Source organism: Anomalospiza imberbis, chromosome 17 (genome assembly GCF_031753505.1).
Source record: "Anomalospiza imberbis isolate Cuckoo-Finch-1a 21T00152 chromosome 17, ASM3175350v1, whole genome shotgun sequence".
In the NCBI taxonomy this organism is placed as follows: Eukaryota; Metazoa; Chordata; class Aves; order Passeriformes; family Viduidae; genus Anomalospiza; species Anomalospiza imberbis.
In genome coordinates, this window is record NC_089697.1 from 2,368,666 (window position 1) to 2,389,879 (window position 21,214).

A 21,214-nucleotide genomic window follows, 5' to 3' on the forward strand; every position below is an offset into this window, starting at 1 on the left:
GGGGCCTGTGTCCCTCCCCATGCTGGTCCCAGGATGGAGTGGGAGCACTGGGAACCACCAGGTCCTCCTGGTGCCCTGTGTCAGGCCAGAACAAGGAGCACTGGGGAGCACTGGGGAGCTGTATCCCTGCTGGTGCCCCATCCCAGGATGGTGAGGGGAGAACCAGGCTCTTCCAGAGTCCCATCCCAGGTTGGAGCGGTGGGACCCTGGTGTCCTGGTCTCTCCCCATGCTCCATCCAGGCCAGAGCTGTGTCTCTCCCGTTGTCCCATCCCAGGCTGGAATGGGGAGAGCTAAGGAGCGCTGAGCTCTCCAGGTGCCTGTCCTAGGATACAGTGGGGAGCCCTGTGTCCCTCTCTGTGCCCTCTCCCAGGATGGAGAGAAGAGTTGTGTCCCTCGTGGTCAGGCATGAGGAGCACTGGGGAGCACCATGTCCCGCTGGTGCCCCTCCATCCGGGCTGGAGAAGGGAGCACTGGGGAGCACTGGGAACATCGCGTCCTCCCGGTGCCTGTCCCAGGATGGAGTGGAGAGCACCGGGAAGTTGTGCTCTTCCCTGTGCCCCATTCCATGATGGGGAGCACCGCGGAGCCGTGTCCCTTCCTGGTGCCCCGCCAGGGTTGGTGCGGGGAGCACTGGGGAGCATCCCGGTGCCTCGTCCCGGGAAGGAATGGGACGGGGCTGGGGTCCCGGTCTCTCCCGGGGCTCTGTCCCGGTCTGGCGGGGCAGTGCATGGCGGGACGGGAGGGGGCACGGAGCGGTGCGGGGCGGTGCGGAGTGGTGCGCGGAGAGGCTGTACAGGGTGTGGAGAGGCGGTGCGGAGCAGAGCGGGGCGGTGCGGGACCGGGACTGGCGGTGCGGGACAGGCGGTACGCGGGGCGCTGAGGGGCGGTGCGGGATAGGCGGTGCGGGGCGGTGAGGGCGGTGTGGGACGGGGATAAGCGGTGCGCGGAGCGCTGAGGGGCGGTGAGGGGCGACACGGGGCAGTGAAGGGAAGTGTGGGACGGGGACAGGCGGTGCGGAGCGGTGCGGGGCGGTGAGGGGCGGGCGGTGCGGGGCGGTGTGGAGTGGTGCCTAGCGGTGAGGGACGGGCGGTGCGCGGGGCGCTGAGGGGCGGCGCGGAGCGGTGCGGGGTGGTGTGGGACGGGCGGTGAGGGGCGGTGCGGGATGGGCGGTGAGGAGCGGTGCGGGACGGGCGGTGCGCGGGGCGCTGAGGGGCGGCGCGGAGCGGTGCGGGGTGGTGTGGGACGGGCGGTGCGGGGCGGTGTGGGACGGGCGGTGCGCGGGGCGCTGAGGGGGCTGAGGGGCGGTGCGGGGCCGTGTGGGACGGGCGGTGCGGGGCGGTGTGGGACGGGCGGTGCGCGGGGCGCTGAGGGGCGGCACGGGGCGGTGTGGGACGGGCGGTGCGGGGCGGTGAGGGACGGGCGGTGAGGGGCGGTGAGGGACGGGCGGTGCGCGGGGCGCTGAGGGGCGGTGCGGGGCCGTGTGGGACGCGGAGCGCGCGAAGATGGCGGCGGGCAGGCGCGCCCCGCGCACCGGGCTGCTGGAGCTGCGCGGCCCCAGCGGGCAGTGGCTCCGCGTCCTGCTCACCCTGGCCGAGGACGTGCTGGGGGTCAGCCCTGCAGACGGCCCCGGGCCCGGCCCCGAGGCCTCGGCGGCGCAGCTGAACGGCGGCGAGCCGGGCTCCGCCGCGCCCGAGGCGCTCGCCAACATCAGGCGCACCGTGCGCGTCGTCAAGCAGGACGTGGGGGGACTCGGCATCAGCATCAAAGGTGAGGCCGGGCCCGGGGGTCCCGGGGCGGCGGGGGGAGAGGTGCATCGGCACCGGGACCTGTTGCTGCTGCGGTCCCGCGGCTCGCTCGGAGCAAACCCCGCGGGGAGCGGGGCTGGGGTCGGGGTCCTCACAGCCCCCAGCCCCAGCTCAGGACGGGGAGGGGGATACGTGGCAGTGACGGCACCCGAACCATTCCCAGCCTACGGAAAGAGCGATGATTTGGGGTGCGGAGTGACCGGCCAGTGGCTGCCCGCCGTACCCCGGCCGGGGTGAGAGACCCCAGGGTTTGTGAGCCGGAGGGGGACCCCCTGTCCCCCGCACCCACGGGTAGGGTGCTGTCTCACGGGGCAGGTGGGGTGCGGGGAGGCACCCGGTTGCACGAAAGTTTCCCTTTTGCAGCCAAAGGGAGGGCTGGGCCGGCGTGTCCTTGTCCTACCGTGTTCCTGAGTCGGGAAATGCCCCTTTAAAACGGTCAGCCAAACGAAGGGGGCGATGTAAAGCCCCTGGAGATCTGCCGGCGCTGGGTAGGGTGTTAAACCAGCGCTCGGGCTTGGAGATGTGTGCTCCCGGGAAGCGCGGCAGCGGGAAGCCTCCCTGTTTAATGTCTGTTTTCCCTCCCGAGCTGTCCCGCTCCTTGGTGACTCGCCTGAACTTCAGGCTGAAAACTTCTTAGGGCAGGGATGGCGTTCCTGCCTTTCTGCCTGGTTTTGATTTTCACGCGGCTTCGAGCGTGTTGGAAGCTGTGAAAGCAGGATGAAAAGGGCAGCGGGGAGACAGGGACAGGGCTGTCACGGAGCGTGGCTGTGAGAGGCAGCGGCCTGGCCGCCCCGGGGGCAGTGACAGGACAGCTCTCGCCTCCTGACGTGGCTTCTCCTCCCGGCTCAGAGGGGACACAGACACAGCCTCCGGCTTCCTCTGGAAGTGGGGAAGTTTTGCAATGTGAATGTGCGGGTGCTGGAACTGGATCGACACTGCTGGCAGTGTCTGCAGGGTGCCCCAGCGTGCCAGCCCTTTTTTTGGGAAGCACAAACCCCCTTTCGTAACCACGCCTTGGCTGCCAAGTTATTGCTTGCTCTGTGGCTCTCCTAGGAATGGAGAAACTTCCCTTGGTTCAGTTAAAACTTTACTTTTGCAGTGACGTATGTGGAAAAGATGTAGTTACCATCAAAACTGAGCAGTGGAAGGTGTTGTGGAGGGCGGGGCAGCCTTGGTAGGGCAGGACATCACTGCTCACCGGGCTGCTGGCATGTGCTGTTCATGTGCCAGCCGTGTTTCACGCAGGGACACTGGGTGCCACCCGGGGGGTGAATGTCCTGCCGCAGGATGTGGCTTGGGGCTGGCAGGACAGCGGGGAGCCGAGCGAGAGCCGGGCTGGCGGAGGTTCTTAGCTCTGGCAGGGCTCTCGGCACTGGCAGCCGGGCGAGGAGCCGCTGGCGCAAGGACGGAGCAGCCCCCGCCGGGGCCTCTGACAGCTGATAACCGGAGCCCTCGCTGGCTTGGCAGGCGGCTGAGCGAGGAAATGCCTGTGGCACTGGCTGGGAGCAGCCCGGAGCGGGCGGTGACAGCGGGCTGCGCTCAGCATCTCCCTCTGGGATGAGGATTATCTCTTGGAGACTCCTCGGGACAGGCTGTCCTGGGGCGCAGGGCACATCGGGCACTGCTGATCCCCGGCTGCCACGGGCAGTGGCTGCTGCACCCCTGTGCCCTGGCACGGAGGCAGCTCGGATCTCCCTGCGGGTTCAAAAGTCGATGAGCAAATTGATCTCCTGAAGCCGCCGGGAGTTTGAATAGCATTCTTTTAGTCGGGACAGCAGGGAGCAGCCGGTAAATAGGGCTGCTGTGTGGACAGGAACATGCAGCCAGATTGGTTCACCTCTCCCTGCCTCTTTGGCTTCTCCAAAAACATTCAGCTGTCTTATCGGTTGAGATCATAAAGTCCTTAGAGCCAGGATAGTTGCTCAGCACACATGCTTAATAATGCAAATAACGATACACTTTCCTGCCAAAACTGATGGGGAGATGGCCAGGGTACGTGTTCACTCTGTGAATAATCTGTGACCAATCTGAGTGGTTTTGGAGCACTCACTTCATCAGCTGTAAAGCCTCATGGTACTTTGGCTGCTGTGGTTGGTACAGGTGGCCTGTGGGTAGGTGGGGGAGTGGGCAGAGGGCTGACCTGGCACAGTGCATTGAGTGCCAGCAGAAAGGCTCAGCCTTGCTGAGACCATCTGGTACCAGAGCATCCCCCTCCCCACACACTCCTCCAAGCGCTCCTACAGCCACAACCGCTCCCTGTCTCTTCTGTTTCAAGGTGGCCGAGAGAATAAAATGCCCATCTTGATCTCCAAGATCTTTAAGGGGCTGGCAGCGGACCAGACCGAGGCGCTGTACGTGGGGGATGCCATCCTCGCCGTCAATGGCACCGACCTGTCCGAGGCCACCCACGATGAGGCCGTGCAGGCCTTGAAGAAGACGGGCAAGGAAGTGATCTTGGAAGGTAGGAGACAAAGATGGGATGAGGGCAGAATGGTTCTCCTTCCTGTACTGGGATGACATAGGGGTGGGATATCATCTGCAGCTGCATTTGCATACTCTTTCAAATGGAAAACAACATATGCAGAGTAATTTGCTCATCCGGAGAGCTGGAGGTAACTGCTGGGATCTCCCTGTCTCCTTCCAGAGAGGGAGGGATGTGTGTGCCAATGCTCCATGCCCAGAGGCTCTGTCTCCCCGCTGTGGGACCTCAGGCAGGCAGCAGTGGGAGGTGTGGGACACGTTTCTGGGATTTGGGATTCTTTCATTGCATGGCATCACCCCCATGTCTGCAGTTCCTGGGGCAAGAGAAAACATTTTCTGCTTTTCCCGTGGTTTTAATTTAAACCCACATCCCTGGCTGGTGTAGGTTTATGCTGGCAGGGAGGAGATGCACTGGTCCCCTACTCCTGCTGAGCACCTTGAGGTTTGCTGGGTGGGTTTTGGGCAGGTGGAGGGTGAGGCAGGGTCTGCTCAGGAGCTACCCATCCAGGGGATGCTGCCCACCAAGGGGATCCCTGGAAGCTGAGGCTACAAACATCCCAGGGATGCAGCCTTCACCACCCTGGAGCAGGCTGTTCCTGGGAACAGGCTCCCTCTCGGTACCAGGCAGATGGTCCCTGGTGTCTCTGAGTCCTGAGGGGGCTGGCACACCGTAGCAGCCCCCTCAAGCCCTACTTGAGGACTGCGTGAGGGTTGATGAGTTGGGACCATGGGAGTCCTGAGGGAGAGACCCCATTCTTCTCTGGCTACCCTTCACCTCATATCTGTCCATGTTTGCTCACCCTCTGCCAGCTCAGCCAGACTGGGATGAGCATCCCAGATCTGTCCATGTTTGCCCATATCTGTCCATGTTTGCCCACCCTCTGCCAGCTCAGCCAGACTGGGATGAGCATCCCAGATGTGTCCCTCAGGAAAGGAGCCTTCCACTCCCCTTAGTCCAACCAGTCCCTGGGGTCACCCTGCTTAACTGGGGGGAGGGGTTTGGCACCAGAGACCCTTCCCAGGTCCCAAAGGGGGGTTTGATTTGGGGGTGGTGCTCAGGGCTGTCCCTGAACAAAGCAGTTCTGTTTGCTGTGCTGCCAGCGACCACGGTGGCTCCGGCTTTCCCGTGCCTTCCCCAGATTGTCTCAGCTCCAGATTTTCATTTTTAGCTTTGCTCAGCCCTTTCTGCTGTGGATTCCTCCTCTCCTGGGAGCCTCAGGACCACGGTTCAGCTGGAGGAATGTGCTGCTCTGCACAGCTGCTGGGAGCAGATAGGGTTGGTGGTGGGGTGGTTTTGTTGTTTTTTTCTGACCAAAGAAAAATACAAGAGCTTCTTTCTTTGTGAGTCTGTGAAATTCCTGCCTGGAGCCGCTGCTCTCGGACCACCCTCCCTCCATTATCTTCTGTTCATCCTTTGGTGTTGGTTTCCCTTCTGCCAGAGCTCCAGCCAGAGGTGGATTGGAGCTGCTCTTTCTGGAGAGAACAATTTCTCTCCTTGGACCCCTCCTCCTCCTCCATCCCCTGGGATCCAGGTCTCCCTCCTGGGAGGCAGTTGCAGGCAGGGCCTTTGCTGTAGCTTGCTGAGCTCAGGTATGACCGGCTGGATTTCTTAATTAATTAAAACTCCCAGCAGGTACCCTTGGGAGGAGACTGGGGCTGGGCTGGCTCCCACTACAGCACTCTGGAGCTCTGGGATGAGCTTGTACCTGATGTTGTTGGGGGTCCAGCCAGAGCAGGGAAGGGATCTGTGCTGCTCATCTGGTCACTGATGTCACTTATAAACATGGTACATCTCCATCCCCTCCCTGTTTTTGGGTTTGCTGGCACAGTGCAGCTCTGCCATGGGGGTGGCGGGGCTGGCACTGTGACATGGTCAGGCTGTCCCTGCCCTGTGGAGGTGGTGACCCTGCCTTGTACCTGTCACCCCTGTGGCTCTCCAGGAGCTGGCTGCCAAACACCCTGCCCCAGGGAGAGGTGGCAGGGCTGAGGGGCAGGGGGTGGCCCTTAAGTGCCTGAAGGGTGTTAAACTGAGGTGTTCCCTGCTGCCTTCTCCTGCTTGGAGAAGGCAGAGCTTAAAAAAGAGCACCTTAACATTACTTAGACACTTTCTGCTCCCCACATGCTGCCAGGTGTGACTCCAGCTTTCCTTATGGTGCTCTGAGTGCTAAACCAGAGTATTTGGCACAGCCAGTGTCTGTTCGCTCCTTGCTGCTCCTGGCTGCAGTCATTTTTGGGATTTGGAGTTTTTAGGGTGGTTTGCAGGTGGCACTGCAGCAGGTAACAAAGCTAGGAGAGCTGGCACCTCCTCACAGGGCAGTGAGCTGGGCTGAGACTCCCCAAAGTGGCAGAGCTGAGAGGTGATGCGTTTTAGTGTGAGCATCAGCAGTGGCTCCACATGCCAGATTTCACCCTGGGCTGCTCAGCTTGGCTTCAGGCTCCTGGGTGTCATTGCTGCCCAGGCGTGAGGACATGCAGATACCTCTCCGTGTGTCCTGCCAAGATTTTTTTTGAATGTGCCAAACTATTCTCTTGGTATTTGCAGGAGGAGTTGGACTGTATTTATATTACATTGTTATTTCAGGCAGAGTTGCTCTCCCTTGCCTTATTTTTCCCTTGGTTTTCTTCCTTATTTTCATTGCTTGGAATCCAGAGACTCCATGGCAGGGGGAAGGCTGATAAAAATCCTTCCAGCTGACCTCAGAAGGGTTCTGGGGTCAGGAGGGGTTTTTCCTGGTGAGGCCCCTGTGCTGTACTTCATGGGGGAAGAACAGGGAGCAGTGGGGAGGAGGAGTTGGGGTAGCTGTAGGCATCTCACATCCATGATTTATTTGCCACAGGGATGCTCCTGGGGCTATCTCTGCTCTTTAGGACTTGCTTGGCCAAGTAATTGCTTGGAATTTGAAATTCAGAAAAATGGGTGCTGGGAGAGAGTGGGGCTGGGGATTCTCCAGAGTGCTGGTTGCCATAACCTTGGGAAGGAAGGCTTTGGATCTGCCCCAGGGATGATGCCAAGAGGTGATGGGGCACATCTGCCACCTCCACACGTTGCTGCTCTGAAGCTTTGCTTTCCCTGGGGAGGTTCCTGGGTTTGTTTCTCCTCCCTGGAAACACGGAGGGTTGTCCCGTGATCTCCCTGCTGATGGTGCAGCACAGGGGAATATTTAGCAAAGAGCTGGGGCATGGAATGTGGCACTGAGTGCTGGGGTGGGATCCTGGGGCAGGAGGGACAGCAGTGGCGCCTCACCCTCCAGCATCCCATGGCATCTTCCTCCCTGGGGTAGAAGGACTTGAGCTGAGGCAGCTGGGACAAGGAGCTGCTGTTGTGTTCATGCTTGGAGCCAGGGGCAGGGCATGGTCCCAGGGTGGGCTGCTGGGGACTGTGCTGACCTTTCTGGAAGCACATCAGAGCATCAGGTTGGAGCTGGCAGGTCATTTCAGGGTGTCTCTTTGGGATGCGTGTTTGCTCGGCCTCCCAGTTTAACATGTCAATTTTGCCTCATTAATCCTGAGGCAGAGAAGGGACCAGCTGGAGGTGGGATTAGCATCTCTGTAGGGCCAGCACTCAATCTCCAGGAGCTCTCTGGAAGATTTCCTGATGTGATGGCCTTGCTGAGCTGTGTAGATGCTTCTGGGAAGGTTTTGGCAGCAGAAACAGCAGTACCTTCCTACTCCTGACCAGAAATGGAGTCTGGAACCTCTTCTCTGAATCCACGCTGTGATCTCCAGGCTGAAGCAGAGTGTGCTGGTGACCCAAGCAGTGAGAGGGTGTTCTTGAACCTGCTCTGGGTGTCCATGTCTGTTTTCCTGCCTGGAGGAAGCATTGTAGCTCCTCAGTGAAGTTCTACGGGGTCAGGCTTGGCTCTGAGCAGTGCTGAGCCGTGGGAATGCATGGGGCAGGTTGTGCTGACTCAGGATCCAGGGTGCCAGGAGTGGTTGGTTTGTGATTGTTCTCCATCCTTTTGAGGGATGGGCTGATGGAGAGGGAGAATTTCTAGCCAAGAAGTCAAACCAAGGCATACTGGGGAGAAAAAAAACAGCTGCAACACAGAGGCAGACCCAGGGCCTTTGGTTAAACGTGTCCCTGGTGCAGCTCACTCCAGGTTTTAGGACACATGGGATGCTCCAGTGATTGGGAGCCCCTGTGCCACCACCTGGCCCCCTGCAGAGGCACTGTCATGGCATGGGATGAGTGGCTGCACACCCGGAGACTTTTGCTGTTCCCCAAAACCCTAAAACAATGTTTTCCTTAGTGCAAAGCCCTGAGCAGTTAAAGGTCCTATTTGTCCTCTGTTCTGGAGAAGATCAGTGGGACAGGCTCTTTCCCTGGAGAGCCCACGTGGCTTTGGAGGCCACATGGATTAGCCCAGCAGCCACCAAGGGCTGTGTGCCTGCTGTAGGTGACTTTTAGTCAACAGCAGCCAGGCAGTGTTGTTGCCCAGTGATTTTTGGAGGGTTCAAGCTGCCAGGGAGCAGGCAGGAGCCCCAGCATTGCAAATTGCTAATGAAAAAGAAAAAACAGTTCAAGAATTACAGTTACCACTAGTTACCACTGCATGATATGGTCTGAGTTGTTTGCTTTGAGATGGAGATAATTACTGAATCCATTCAGTTCCAACTGCAGTGAAGGGACTGGCAGAAGTGTAAGTCAGCCTGCTGTGAAGCCCGTGCTGGGGTCACTGGAGGGGACAGCAGTTCCCATGGGATGGTGATCTGGCCTTGGCCAGGGAGTGTCACAGCCTCCAGCACCTCCCAGCTCCCCGTGCTGGCTCAGGACCTCCGTGCTTTGCGACCAGCCTGAAAGCCTCCTTTAAGCCACGTACCCGAGACATTAGACCCTGCCTGTTGCCTCATTCTCCGTGCCCTGTCCCGCACTGGGCACTGCTCCTGCCCTCCGCGGCTCCCTCGGGACGTGACCCTGCCACCGCCCAGCTAATGCCCGTGACGTCCCCCGCGTGCCCGGGGAGCCAGGGGTTGGCGCAGGGACGCCGCTCGGGTTTCAGCGGCTCAATGGCATCTTTCTGAACTCCAATTAGTTCCCAGGCACCGGGATAATGGCAGGTCCCCGCTGCCAAGATTAATGGCTCGAGTCAGATCCAGCGCGGCTCGGATGCCTGCGGGAACGTGGCTATTTTTGTAACGGGAGGCGCAGGGCACGAGGCTGGTGGCCCCCGCCGCCGCCTTGGCCCCGGGGCCACCGCGGGGTGACCCGGCCCACGTGGCACAGCACCGTGGCCATTTATAGCCGCGTTCCGCAGAGCACCCACGGGGCTCTGGCTCCACACAGCTCCTGCCAGGCTATCAGGATTTCGGGGTTTTAGGGAGCTCACTGGGATAGGAATGAAAGGGGAGAGCACAGAATAGGCTGAGTTGGAAGGGACCCACCAGGATCATCCAGTCCAGCCCCTGGCCCTGCACAGACATCCCAACAATCCCACCCTGAGCATCCCTGAAAGCATTGTTCAAACACTCCTGGAGCTCTGGCGGCCTTGGGGCCGTGACCTCGAGGGAAGATGGGTAGGCGATGACCTATCTGGTGGCCCGGTGATGTTTGGGAGTGGGTGCATGCAGACTCTTTCCTGGTGGGAAAAGGGCTCCTTTCTGGCAGCACGTCACACTGCTGTGGCTTGGCTGCAGCGATGGAGCTGGGCCCATCCAGCCACCCACAAGGGTTGGCTGCAAAGCCAAACTCGTGTCCCCCATCCTGCCACCCACTCTGCTGGCTTGGACCTGGAGTGGAACCAGCCAGGATGGCTGGGGACGTGGCTGCAGGCACGTGTCTGTTCCGTGGTGTTTTCCTAAAGGCCTCCAGAGGGAAACCCTTCCCTGGAGTCAGTAGCTGGTCCCTTGCTCCCCCAGGGCAGGACCAGGACTGGCATCCCGCCTGCTCAGCTTGAGTTTTTCAGCCAGCATTGCCAAACTCATTTTCAGGATGTGGCTGTGGGGCCCCATCAATCTGTGGTACCTTTCATCTCCCCCTTTTCCCAAACCTCTGGTGCCAGCTGCCATCCCAGCATGACTCTGAGGGCTCTGGCTCTGGAGCCAGGCTCTGTGAGGACTGGTTTCTTGTCCCCGGTTTGAGGTTCACGGGGCAGGGCTGTGTGAGCAGAGAGCATGCTCTCCAAGGCTTTTCCTGGGGCCAAGCCAGGGTATTTGAGCACTGTTCCTCAGCTGGCAGCGGGACTGGCTGTACCAGCACAGTTTGGACTGTGTAATTTTGGCCTGGGACTCTTTCCCATTCCCCACCCCTGGCTGTGTGTGCTGCCCTAGGGAACTGCTCAGGCCTGGATCTGTGAACTGATCTGGATTAAAGGGAAGGAAAAAGGGGGGAAAGGCTGTTTTTAATCCCTCTTGCAGGGCTCTCCAGGCTGTAGTGGTGGAGCTGAGGTAGTGGGAAGGTTCAAGGTGTCATGTGAGGGTGGGGAGGCTCTGGCACAGGGTGCCCAGAGCAGCTGTGGCTGCCTCTGGATCCATGGAAGTGTCCAAGCCAGGTTGGACAGGGCTTGGAGCAGCCTGGGACAGTGGAAGGTGTCCCTGCCCATGGCAGGGGGTGGATTGAGATGGGCTTTAAGCTCCCTTCCAACCCAGATGATTCTGTGATAAGCAATGTTCTTCTGTTCCTAAGCAATTGCTCTTATCACTGAGGCCACAGGCTCCCGTAATTGTCTCTACCAGCAGAAGCCTTACCATTCCTGGGGTTAGTGTACAAATCCTCAATCCTCCCAAGAGCCACACAATGCTCCATCCCCCTGCACCATGCAGGAAAGCCCCGCTGACATCTGCACACATCTTCCCCTTATGCCCTACAAGCTCTGGCATGAATGTGCCAGCGTGAAGGTCCCTTTCATGCTGCTGGAAATCCTCAGTAATGGAATGAGGGGGTTGCAATTGGATGATCTTTAAGGTTTGTTCCAACTCAAACCATTCTGTGATTCTGTGTCACTCCCTGTGTGACCTCGCCCACCAGTGCCACCCCTGCACCCGCAGGGGCAGGGGACCTGCAGCAGCCATGGGTGGCAGCTCTGGGGAGCTAATGGAGGGCTCAGCAGCTCTGATGCAGGGAGAGTGCGGGGGTTTCAGCAGGGTAGGACGAGGCTGCCCTGGCCTGGGCCGTGTCCTCAGTGGGTGCTGCCTCTCTTCCAGTGAAGTACATGAAGGAGATCTCGCCCTACTTCAAGAACTCCTCGGCGGGGGCCACGGTCAGCTGGGACCCCTCTCCTGCTGCCCAGCAGAAGCGATCATCTCCTCTGCTGTCCCCTCGGGAGCTCCGGGAGAGCCGGAGTGTCCCTCTGAAGATGTGCTACGTGTCCCGCAAGTGCCTCCCCACCGACCCGGAGCACAGGTCAGCGCCTGGCACGGGGGCGGGCCATGCCACCGCGGTGCCCGGGGAGCCGAGGGCGGGCAGGGACTCACCGGGGCCGTGTCCCTGCAGGTACCTGGAGGTGTGCTCGGCGGACGGGCGCGTTGCCCTCTTCCTGCGGGCCAAGGATGAGGCCACGGCGCAGTCGTGGCTCGGCGCCATCCAGGCCAACGCGGCCGCGCTGCTGCCGCGGGTGAAGGAGGAGCTGCGGGCACAGCTGGCGGGGGCTGGCACGGTGGCCGGACGGGACGTCAAGCACGTGGGCTGGCTGACGGAGCAGGTACCCCCCGGTCCCCCGCCACCCCGTGCCACCATGCTGCCGGTAGCCCTGACCCAGTCCCTTTGCAGCTCCCCAGCGCCGGCACCAGGAACCTCCTGGCCGTGCTCACAGAGAAGGAGCTGCTGCTGTACGGGAGCCTGCCGCAGAGTCGGGACGCCCTGGGCAAGCCCACGCACAGCTACCCGCTCATCGCCACCAGGTAGGGGCCACCAGCTCAGTGCCCTCCTGCCCTGCTCAAGGATAGGGTGGGGGCAGTGCTAGCGTCTGGAGTCGGGCAGAACCCAGGGCTGGTGTCAGACCCCCAAAGTGGTGACAGTGTCCAAGGGTTGGTGGCAGAGTCTCGGCCATAGTGCGGGGGTGGTGACAATGTCTGGGGTGGTGTCAGGGCAATGGGCAGGATGGTGCCGAGTTGCGGGGACGGGGCGGGTGTCGGGGCGGGTTTTCAGGGCGGGTTTTGAGGAGGGGTTCGGGGCGAGGCTTGGGGCGGGGTTTCAGGGTGGAGGGCGTGGGCTCAGGGCGGGGTTTTGGGGCGGGGGCGGCTCCAGCGCGGGCGCTGCGGGGCCTCATCCGCGGGGCTGCAGCGCCCCCTGGCGGCCCCGCTGCGCGCCCGCGGCGTGGCGGAGCGCGGTGAGGCGCTGGGGCCACGCGGCATGCGCGGCAGTGCGGGGGCTGTGCCGGGGCCGTGCGGGATGCGCGGCAGTGCGGGGGCTGTGCCGGGGCCGTGCGGGGGCTGTGCCGGGGCCGTGCGGGATGCGCGGCAATGCTGGGGCTGTGCCGGGGCCGTGCAGGGTGCAGGAGTGTGCCGGGGTCGTGCGGGATGCGGGGTTGTGCTGGGGCTGTGCTGGGGCCGTGCGGGGTGCGGAGCTGTGCTGGGGCTGTACCGGGGCCGTGCGGGATGTAGGGCAGTGCTGGGGCTGTGCCGGGGCCGTGCGGGATGCGGAGCTGTGCCGGGGCCGTGCGGGATGTAGGACAATGCTGAGGCTGTGCCGGGGCCGTGCAGGGTGCAGGAGTGTGCCGGGGCCGTGCGGGGTGCGGGGTTGTGCTGGGGCTGTGCCGGGGCCGTGCGGGGTGCGGGGTTGTGCTGGGGCTGTGCCGGGGCCGTGCGGGGTGCGGGGTTGTGCTGGGGCTGTGCCGGGGCCGTGCGGGGTGCGGGGGCTGTGCCGGGGGTTTGCTGGTGCCGTGCGGGATGTGGAGCAGTGCTGGGGCTGTGCGGGATGCGAAGCGGGGCTTGAGCTGTGCGAGGAGCGATGCTGAGGTGCGGTGCTGATGGGCAGTGCTGGGATGTTCGGTGTGTGGTGCCGGGGCAGTGCAGGGGCGCGGTGCTGGGCGGTGCTGTGTTGGCGCTGGCATGTTGCGCTGCAGGGGTGCAGCGCTGGGGCGGTCCAGCACTGGGGTGGTGCGGGGTGAGGTGCGGGGTGCGGTGCTGGTTCGGTGCTGTGGCGGTGCCGGGGCCGTGCGGGGCGCGGTGCTGAGCGCTGGCCGTGCCGCAGGCTGGTGCACTCGGGGCCGGCCAAGGGCTCGGCGCTGTACGAGGCCGAGCGCTCCTTCGCGCTGCGTGCCGGCGGCCGCCTGGGCGTGCAGACCCATCTCTTCAGCCTGGAGAGCCCCCGAGAGCTCGCCCTCTGGACACGCCTGCTGGTGGATGGCACCCACGGCGCGGCCGAGCTGGCCCAGGAGGTCTCGGCAGGTCAGTGGGGACCCGGGGGGCGCAGGGAGTGCAGCGGGACCCCCGGCTCACGCCTGTCTCATCCCTGTCCTCAGCCTGCACGTGGAAGGGGCAGGATTGCACCCTGACTGTCCACATCGACAAGGGCTTCACCATCTCCACCAGCGAGCCCGGGCTCAGCAGGACCATCCTGCTCCAGCAGCCCTTCGAGAAGCTGCAGATGTCTTCGGATGATGGCATCAAGATGCTCTACCTGGACTTTGGTGGACCAGAGGGAGAGATCGTGAGTTGGCTTTGCCTTCAGCAGCCCCACCCATGCTCCTAGGGGCAGAGGGGGAGTCCAGCACACACCCTGCTCATGGCATGCGTCCTGCCTGGCATAGGGGTGACACGAGGCCCCATCTGCCCACCCTAGCCAGGGCGCACAGCCCTTCACAGGGCCCCAGTAAAGCTGTGGTGGTTTGGGGAGCTCTGGGTGGTACCTGGCTGAAAGCTGGCTGCTGCAGGAACAGCCCTCCCCATTGCAAACATTCCTCCTTTTCTTTTTTGCAGCAATTGGACCTTCACTCCTGCCCCAAGACCATCGTCTTCATCATCCACTCCTTCCTGTCCGCCAAGGTGACCCGGCTGGGGCTGCTGGCGTGACGAGGGAGCCCAGCAGCGGCCGGAGCAGCCCAAGCCCCCGGCCCATCTATGCACCTCCCTCCTGGCCGAACCCAGCCCTGAGCCATCCCAAGGAGACTGCAGCCCCTATGGGATCAGTCACCCCCACCAAGGAGAAGCACCATCCAGCCAGGAAAAACCCCCCTCGGGGCGTTTGGGGGCAGCAGTGGGGTGAAACCCCTCTTGGATGGCAGCACCAGGACTTCTCCGGTGCCTTCCTCCCCTCCTTCCTTGGTGGCTGGAGAAGCCCATTGGAAGCCCACGAGTGGACACGTGGCCATCACCCCAGTGCCTTGAGAGATGATATTTTCTGTACAAAGAACCCATTTGTATTCATGTTTTATATTTATATCGCCCACTTCCAAACGCTGATGTGGCAGCTCTTCCGCACCTGGGTTGGACCCCTCAGAGAGTCCTCAGGTCCTGCAGCACAAGAACCCCTGTGTCTTTTTTCCAGACAGGCAACCCAAGGGCTGGAGGCCAAACCAGCTCTAAAGTGCTTAAGGGACAGGAACTGCAAGATCAGCTGTATTTGCCAAATTTTTCCATATTGTATGGAATGATAGGAACCACTTTTCTCTGTTGGAGTTGGACAGTTTGTTTGGTTTTGTGCACTCTGGGGTCACTTTATTTCTTGGTTTGGGGGGGAGGGTTGTCAGGTGGCTGCTGCGGAATGACTTCTTTTATGAACCAAAAGATTCTGCATGAAAATGCCTTTTTTGGGGGGGTTAAATAAACTTTCCAGATCACAACCAGCAGGAGCCAAGATCTGTCTCCTGGTTTCACTTGGAGAAGTTGAAAATCAGTTTGTGGGTGGTGCCTGGGCTGAGCCTTGGTATGTTTTCCACCAGGGGAAGGAAGGGATTTGCCTGGAGGCTGCTGTGAGCTGGTGGTGCTGGGGACACTGTGAGGGGTTCAGGTGGGGATAGAATGTCTTTAAGATGCCCAACACTGTGCTGGGAGTGGCAGAGAAGGACATGCTGATGCCAGCACTAGCTTTTGTGATGGTGAACAAGTGGGTTTGGATTCCCTGCACTTTAGGATGCTCAGGGGAGGGTGGGCATAATTTCCAAACTCAAGAAAGTTGTGTTTTGTTTTTTATATTTTTCCAGTAATCGCAACTGCCTGACTGAGCAGCAGCAGAGGCTTGGAAAGTTGTTAAGAAAACAGGAAAGGGCTGTTTGCATCACTGCAGTGCCAAGTTCTGGGTTAACCTCCTCCTTCTGGACTGGCCCTGTCCATGGGGGCACCTGGAGTCTCCCAGGAAAGCCATTAGCCAGGGACTAAAACAGGCTGCAGGCTGAGGAACAACAACTGATTAGCAGCAAAATAATATCAGAGAAGCTGTGGCTGCCCCTGGAGGTGTCCAAGGCCAGCTTGGACAGGGCTCGGAGCAACCTGGGATAGGGGAAGGTGCCCCTGCCCATGGCAGGGGGAGGAATGAGCTGGGCTTTAAGTTCCCTTCCAACCCAGACCTTCTCTGCTTCTGTGGTTTTCAATGATGTCAGGTATCCTGCTGCCCTGTGAAGGGGGAGCCTTGAGGGAGGTATTGGGGTGACACATGTGCTTTTGCTATGTGCTGAACTGCTCCCCAGGGCAGGGACCCTGGTGCTGTGGCAGCCTTTGGGGTGCAAGGGGAGAAGTTGCAAAGAAAGGAAGGAAATCTACAGAGAGCAATAAGGGCAGTGAGGTGGGTGTGATCTGGGCCGGGAGGAGCCGTGGAACCACAGGTTTGGGTTGGAAGGGAACTTACAGCTCAGCTCATTCCATGGGCAGGGACACCTTCCACTGTGCCAGGCTGCTCCAGTCCCCATCCAGCCTGGCCTTGGACATTTCCAGGGATCCAGGGGCAGCCACAGCTCCTCTGGGCACCCTGTGCCAGAGCCTCCCCACCCTCACAGGGGAGAAGCAGCACAGTAAGAGTTTATTTGGTGTAAGAAATAATTCCTATTGGGTACATCAGCACTCAGCTGCACAGCTGCTGGCAGGACAGGGTGATGGAGAGGAAGGGGATGTCCCGTTCCTCCCAGCACAGCCCCATGGCTGACAGCAGGAATCTTTTATGATTAACAAGCCCTTCTTATTGCACATAACTGTCAGATTTCCAGGAGACCTTGCAAAATGGATTTGCAAAAGAAAAAAAAGAGATCCCCTCCGCCCCCATTCCTAACTGTTAAATCAATACAACAAGTAATTTAGAAACACATGGTGTATTTTTCTATGATCAAAAGCATGTCAGCACAAGGAAACACATTATTACTGCAATTTACCTTCCTCTTCTTGCCCTGCAGCCATTACTCTTTGGGGTTCATTGCAATAAAAGAGGGAATCGTTCCCAATCCAGAACAGATTTCCTATTAATCTTATGGGCCACAAACTGCTTTGACTTTCCCAGCGCTGCTGCTCCATGCCTGAGCTTGGGAGGAAATAGCTCCATTTGGAGTTGGATATTTATTTTCTTGGCTTTCTTTGCATTTGGTGATGGTGTGTGGATTTTTTCCCCTTCTACATTTTATGGTGGTTTCTCAGCCTTTTCACCCTTCTGGCACCATCCGTCGCTTAACAGGATCCTTTCCCCAGGGATGCTCCTGCAGAGGGGCCTGTCAATAGACAACTGCCTCCTGTACTGAGGGGTTGGGGGAGCTCAGCCTGGAGAAAAGGAGGCTCAGGTAGCTGGAGAACTCTCCCTAATCCCAGCAGGATCTTGGATTCCTGGGAAGATGTCTGGAGGGGTGCTGTGAGCACTCTGGGGACCCTGGCTGTTTTCCAGGCTGGTACCATAAAATTGAGGCCAGTGCTCATCACAGACCTCAGAGTCTTGGGGAAAAAACACTGCAGTTATCCCCTAACACTCCTAGTTTTCCTAAAATTTCCAATGCTCATTGATGTAAATGTCAGAAACATTCAGACATCTGGAATCACTGAATTTCTCTGCCCAGGGAAGATTTTGGGGTGGGCAGCAGGGACTGGATGCCAGTGCAGGATGGCATCTGTATGGAGTGATGAACATTCCTGCTTGGGACCACCACGCTGTTCTCTGGAGAGGAGTAGAAGCTCCTAAGGGTTTTATTGTGCCAGGCAGATGGACTAGTATTTTTAAAAGCAGCTTTAAAATAAATATACTGAACTTGCTTACAGACCTGGAGTGATGGGAATCATCAGGTTAAAGCAGATTTTCACAGCTTGGTCACTTTGAGGCAGCTGGAGTTTTATTTGGTCACCACAACTGGAACAGCTCAGGGCAAGGGGAATTCAAAGGTGTGTGAGGCATGTGGAATGGGAAGGGAGGAGGGAAAACAGGCCTGTTCTGCTCTCTACTCTGTGGAGCTCTTGGGATGCTGGCTGCCAGAGCAGGCCAGAAATGGGGAATGGAAGTGGAGACACAGAGACTTTGGCATCAAAGCCCAAGCCATGCATGGAGAGAGATGGGTGATGCCAGTGGGGGTGACAGCAGCCCAGTTCTGGTTCAATCCCTTCCCCTTTGGGAGAAAATCCAGCCAGGCCATGGTGAGATGAGCTCTCTTTCCTCCACAGGGAAGCCCAGGGAAACATCACGAGCAGGAATTTTCCCCAGAAATGGCTTTTCCAGGTTGTAAGACCTGAAAAACAGCCCTGACTGAAGGAGCTGGAGAGGGAAGAGAGAGATGCAGCAGGAAGAGTGATTAGGTTGTCCCCAGGTGTTTGCTCACCCCTGTCAGAACACAGTTTCCCTCCTGACACCGCTTGTACTTCCATTAGTCAGCTCTGACCTTTCGGTGCCGTAATCAAACAAGACAACCCAACACTTAAATCTGAGTGTTTAGCACTGACATTTACAATTGGTTCTCGAGTTGGAGAGACCAAATGAAAATTTCCTGGCAGACAGCATGCTGCAGGGCAGGGGAATCAAATAATTCCTCTGCTGGACTGCCGGCATGCCGGCCCCCTTCGGCTGCCCGGTGCAGTGAGTGGTGTTTGGGCTGGAACAGTGTCATTGGAAAGTCAATATTCACCTGGAGTTCGTGTGATCCCACCCACATCACCCCATCAGGGCACGAGGAAACTGGATTTGGCATTTGATGGGTGTAAACAGGAGAGATCTTCCCCAGGAGGGAGCCCTGGGGGAGTGGGTCGGCTGTGTTAAATGTTAGGGATCCGAGGCTGTAATGAGGATGTTTCCTCTCGCTCAGCCTCGGCTGAATCCTTCCCTGGAAAGTGAGCACTTGGTGCATCCCTTGGCACATCCCTCAGTGCATCCCTTGGTGCATCCCATGGCACACCCCTCGGTGCATCCCTCGGTGCATCCTTCGGTGCATACCTCGGTGCATCCCTTGGCACATCCCATGGCATATCCCTCAGTGCATCCCTTGGCGCATCCCTTGGCACATCCCTTGGCACATCCCATGGCACATCCCTCAGTGCATCCCTTGGCGCATCCCTTGGCGCATCCCTTGGCACATCCCTTGGCACATCCTATGGCACATCCCTCAGTGCATCCCTTGGTGCATCCCTTGGCACATCCCTTGGCACATCCTATGGCACATCCCTCAGTGCATCCCTTGGTGCATCCCTTGGCACATCCCTTGGCATATCCTATGGCACATCCCTCAGTGCATCACATGGCACATCCCTTGGCACATCCCTTGGCGCATCCCTTGGCACATCCCTCAGTGCATCCCATGGTGCATCCCATGGCACATCCCTCACTGCATCCCATGGCACATCCCATGGTGCATCCCTTGGCACATCCCTGGCTCCACAGCCCCACATGTGGCAGTTTGTGCCATGTGCCCCATGGTGGCAGTTTGGCTGTGCCATCCTCATGCACTTCCCTGGACAGGGATGGGCTTTTCCAGACCTTTCTCCAGGGGAACCAAGCCCAAATGTTTGCCTGATGAAGATAAAAGCCAATGTCCCAGTGGGACACTGGGATGTTCTGGGAGCCAAAACACCCCTGGGAGCCCCCAGGTCCTACCTCCATCCCCCTTGTCCTCGTGCAGTGTCTTCTCCCATGGGATAGCTTCCCACTTTATGGAGTTCAATCCATTGAGGAAGTGTCTGGACAAGGTTTCCCACACTGCTGCTCGTGATGTTCAGTGCTCCTCCTGCCTCCACCAAACAGAGCACTCAGGCTGCAAACCAGGGCAGCAGAGCTCCCTCTCCCCTGCCTGGGAACAGCCTCATCCCAGAAATAGCCTTAAACAGTCCAAAATACTCTGAATCTTTTCTTCCTTTGCTAATGCAATACTTGAATAAATTAACACATTTGTTTTAATTACAGAACTTAAGCTACGCAAAATGCTCTCGCTGTATTTTCCCAGTGTTGCTCCATGAGCTGCTTTCCTGAAGAACCAAAGTTCTGTGCAGGGACATCCGTTTAGGATTTGATATGAGAACTGGGATCAGCATTTGTGTCACAACTACGGATTCTGAGCGTTGTCCTGTGCAGGGCCAGGAGCTGGACTTGATGATCCTTGTGGGTCCCTTCCAACTCAGGGTATTCCATGATTCTGTGAAAAGCAGTTTTTTTTTTTTTTTAAGGCTTATTTCTCACCTTTATTAAATTGCACCTAAAAATTGCACTTTGAATATGGTCAGCTCTCAAATGTGGGTTGGTGCTTAGGGTACCCAAACACCCCATACTGCTCCATGGGTGCTGCTGGAAGCCAGGGATGGGAAGCAGGACCTGATAATTGATAATTTCCCTTGTGCCCACTGGGCTGCTGCTTTCTCCCATGTTCCTGCTCTTCTCATTCCCTCTGGAAAACGCTTGTTCATCCTTTTCTGCCTCCCCAGTGCCGGGTGCTGGGTCCCTTCCAGGTGGCCCATGTGACATCTCCATGGGAACAGGACATGATGTGGAATCTCATGGATGGCAGGAGAAATGAGTCATGGGTAACCCTCTTCTCCCGTTGGAATTAGAGGTGTAGCAAATTGGGGGAACCTGTGACATTCTCAGGGAGACTCTCCCCCAAAATAACAGGGCAGCTGGTGGGGAAGTGTTCAGCCATGTCCTTGGGTGGAAATCTCCTTCAACACAGAATTCACAGAAGTCACAGAATTCACAGAATCACTGAATTCGCAGAATGACCAGGCTGGAAGAAACCTCCAAGATCTTCGAGTCCAACCCAGCCCCAACACCTCAACTGAACCCTGGCACCCAGTGCCACATCCAGGCTTTGTTAAACACACCCAGGGATGGTGACTGCACCACCTCCCCGGGCAGCCATTCCAGAACTTTATCACTCTTTCTGTGAAAAACTCTTTCCTAATATTCAACCTGTATTTCCCTTGGTGCAGCTTGTTGTGGGGACACAGAGCAGGTTGGTGTGGGCAGGGAGATGCTGTGCCCAGGTGGGACCTCAGTCCAGCTGGAGCTGTTCCTCAGTCCCTTTGGCATGTCCCTTTGCCTCTCCCTGCCTCTGTTCCAGGCAGAGCTGGCCTCTCCACAGGGCTGAGGTGGAATATAAACACCTTTTCCCTCATTTCCCGTCCCCAGGTGAGGACATTCCTATTTTTCCTTTCCCCAGCTGCTGCTTCCTTGCCATTACACACTCTCCAGGAGCTTCACCTCCCCTCCCAGGACTCTCCTGTGTGCTTCAGCTAAATCCTCTCAGTACCTCACTTCACCTGCTTCCTTTTAAGGCTTCCTTTTGCCTTACTGTAGGCAAATCTTCAAGTTTCTGGACTATTTGCTCTCTTATTTCTACTATTTTTACTTAAAAATAAAATACAATAAAAGCTGAGAGTACAGAGGGAGGGAAGCAAACGGGTCTCATGCAGCATCCCTGCTCCTGACAGAACAGGGAAAAGAACCCACAGGTGACACCTGGATCATCCTCCTCAGCAGGAGACAAGGAGGCAGTGGTTTGGATGCTGTTACTAAAAACACAGGGAGAAAATTCAGCAGAAATCCAGAGGTTTTCACCTCAATTCTGCTACTCATTTTCTTTGGGAGCAGGGATGGGTTGGCTTTGTGCCT

The 21,214-nt window shown here is 58.5% G+C and overlaps 1 protein-coding gene and 1 long non-coding RNA gene across 2 annotated transcripts; both read left to right on the forward strand.

Annotated features, from left to right (window-relative positions):
- Positions 1 to 1,435: 1,435 nt before the first annotated feature.
- On the forward strand, positions 1,436 to 15,019 carry SNTA1 (syntrophin alpha 1). Its single transcript, XM_068207452.1, has 8 exons — positions 1,436 to 1,768; positions 4,082 to 4,267; positions 11,428 to 11,626; positions 11,717 to 11,924; positions 11,993 to 12,123; positions 13,415 to 13,611; positions 13,686 to 13,873; positions 14,143 to 15,019. The coding sequence occupies exons 1-8, from the start codon at positions 1,504 to 1,506 to the stop codon at positions 14,233 to 14,235; spliced, it is 1,467 nt and encodes a 488-aa protein (XP_068063553.1). The 5' UTR covers positions 1,436 to 1,503; the 3' UTR covers positions 14,236 to 15,019.
- LOC137483971 (uncharacterized) lies at positions 4,274 to 5,632 on the forward strand. The gene is made up of 2 exons (XR_011004696.1): positions 4,274 to 4,418; positions 5,457 to 5,632. It is a non-coding gene; the product is annotated as an uncharacterized lncRNA (long non-coding RNA).
- Positions 15,020 to 21,214: the final 6,195 nt, after the last annotated feature.

Bases quoted from the DNA above. Each gene is read 5' to 3' on its own strand.
- SNTA1 (XM_068207452.1), top strand. From the start codon at position 1,504: ATGGCGGCGGGCAGGCGCGCCCCGCGCACCGGGCTGCTGGAGCTGCGC. The intron at 4,268-11,427 runs GTAGGAGACAAA...CCTCTCTTCCAG, and splicing joins CAAGGAAGTGATCTTGGAAG to TGAAGTACATGAAGGAGATC. The intron at 11,627-11,716 runs GTCAGCGCCTGG...GTGTCCCTGCAG, and splicing joins CCCACCGACCCGGAGCACAG to GTACCTGGAGGTGTGCTCGG.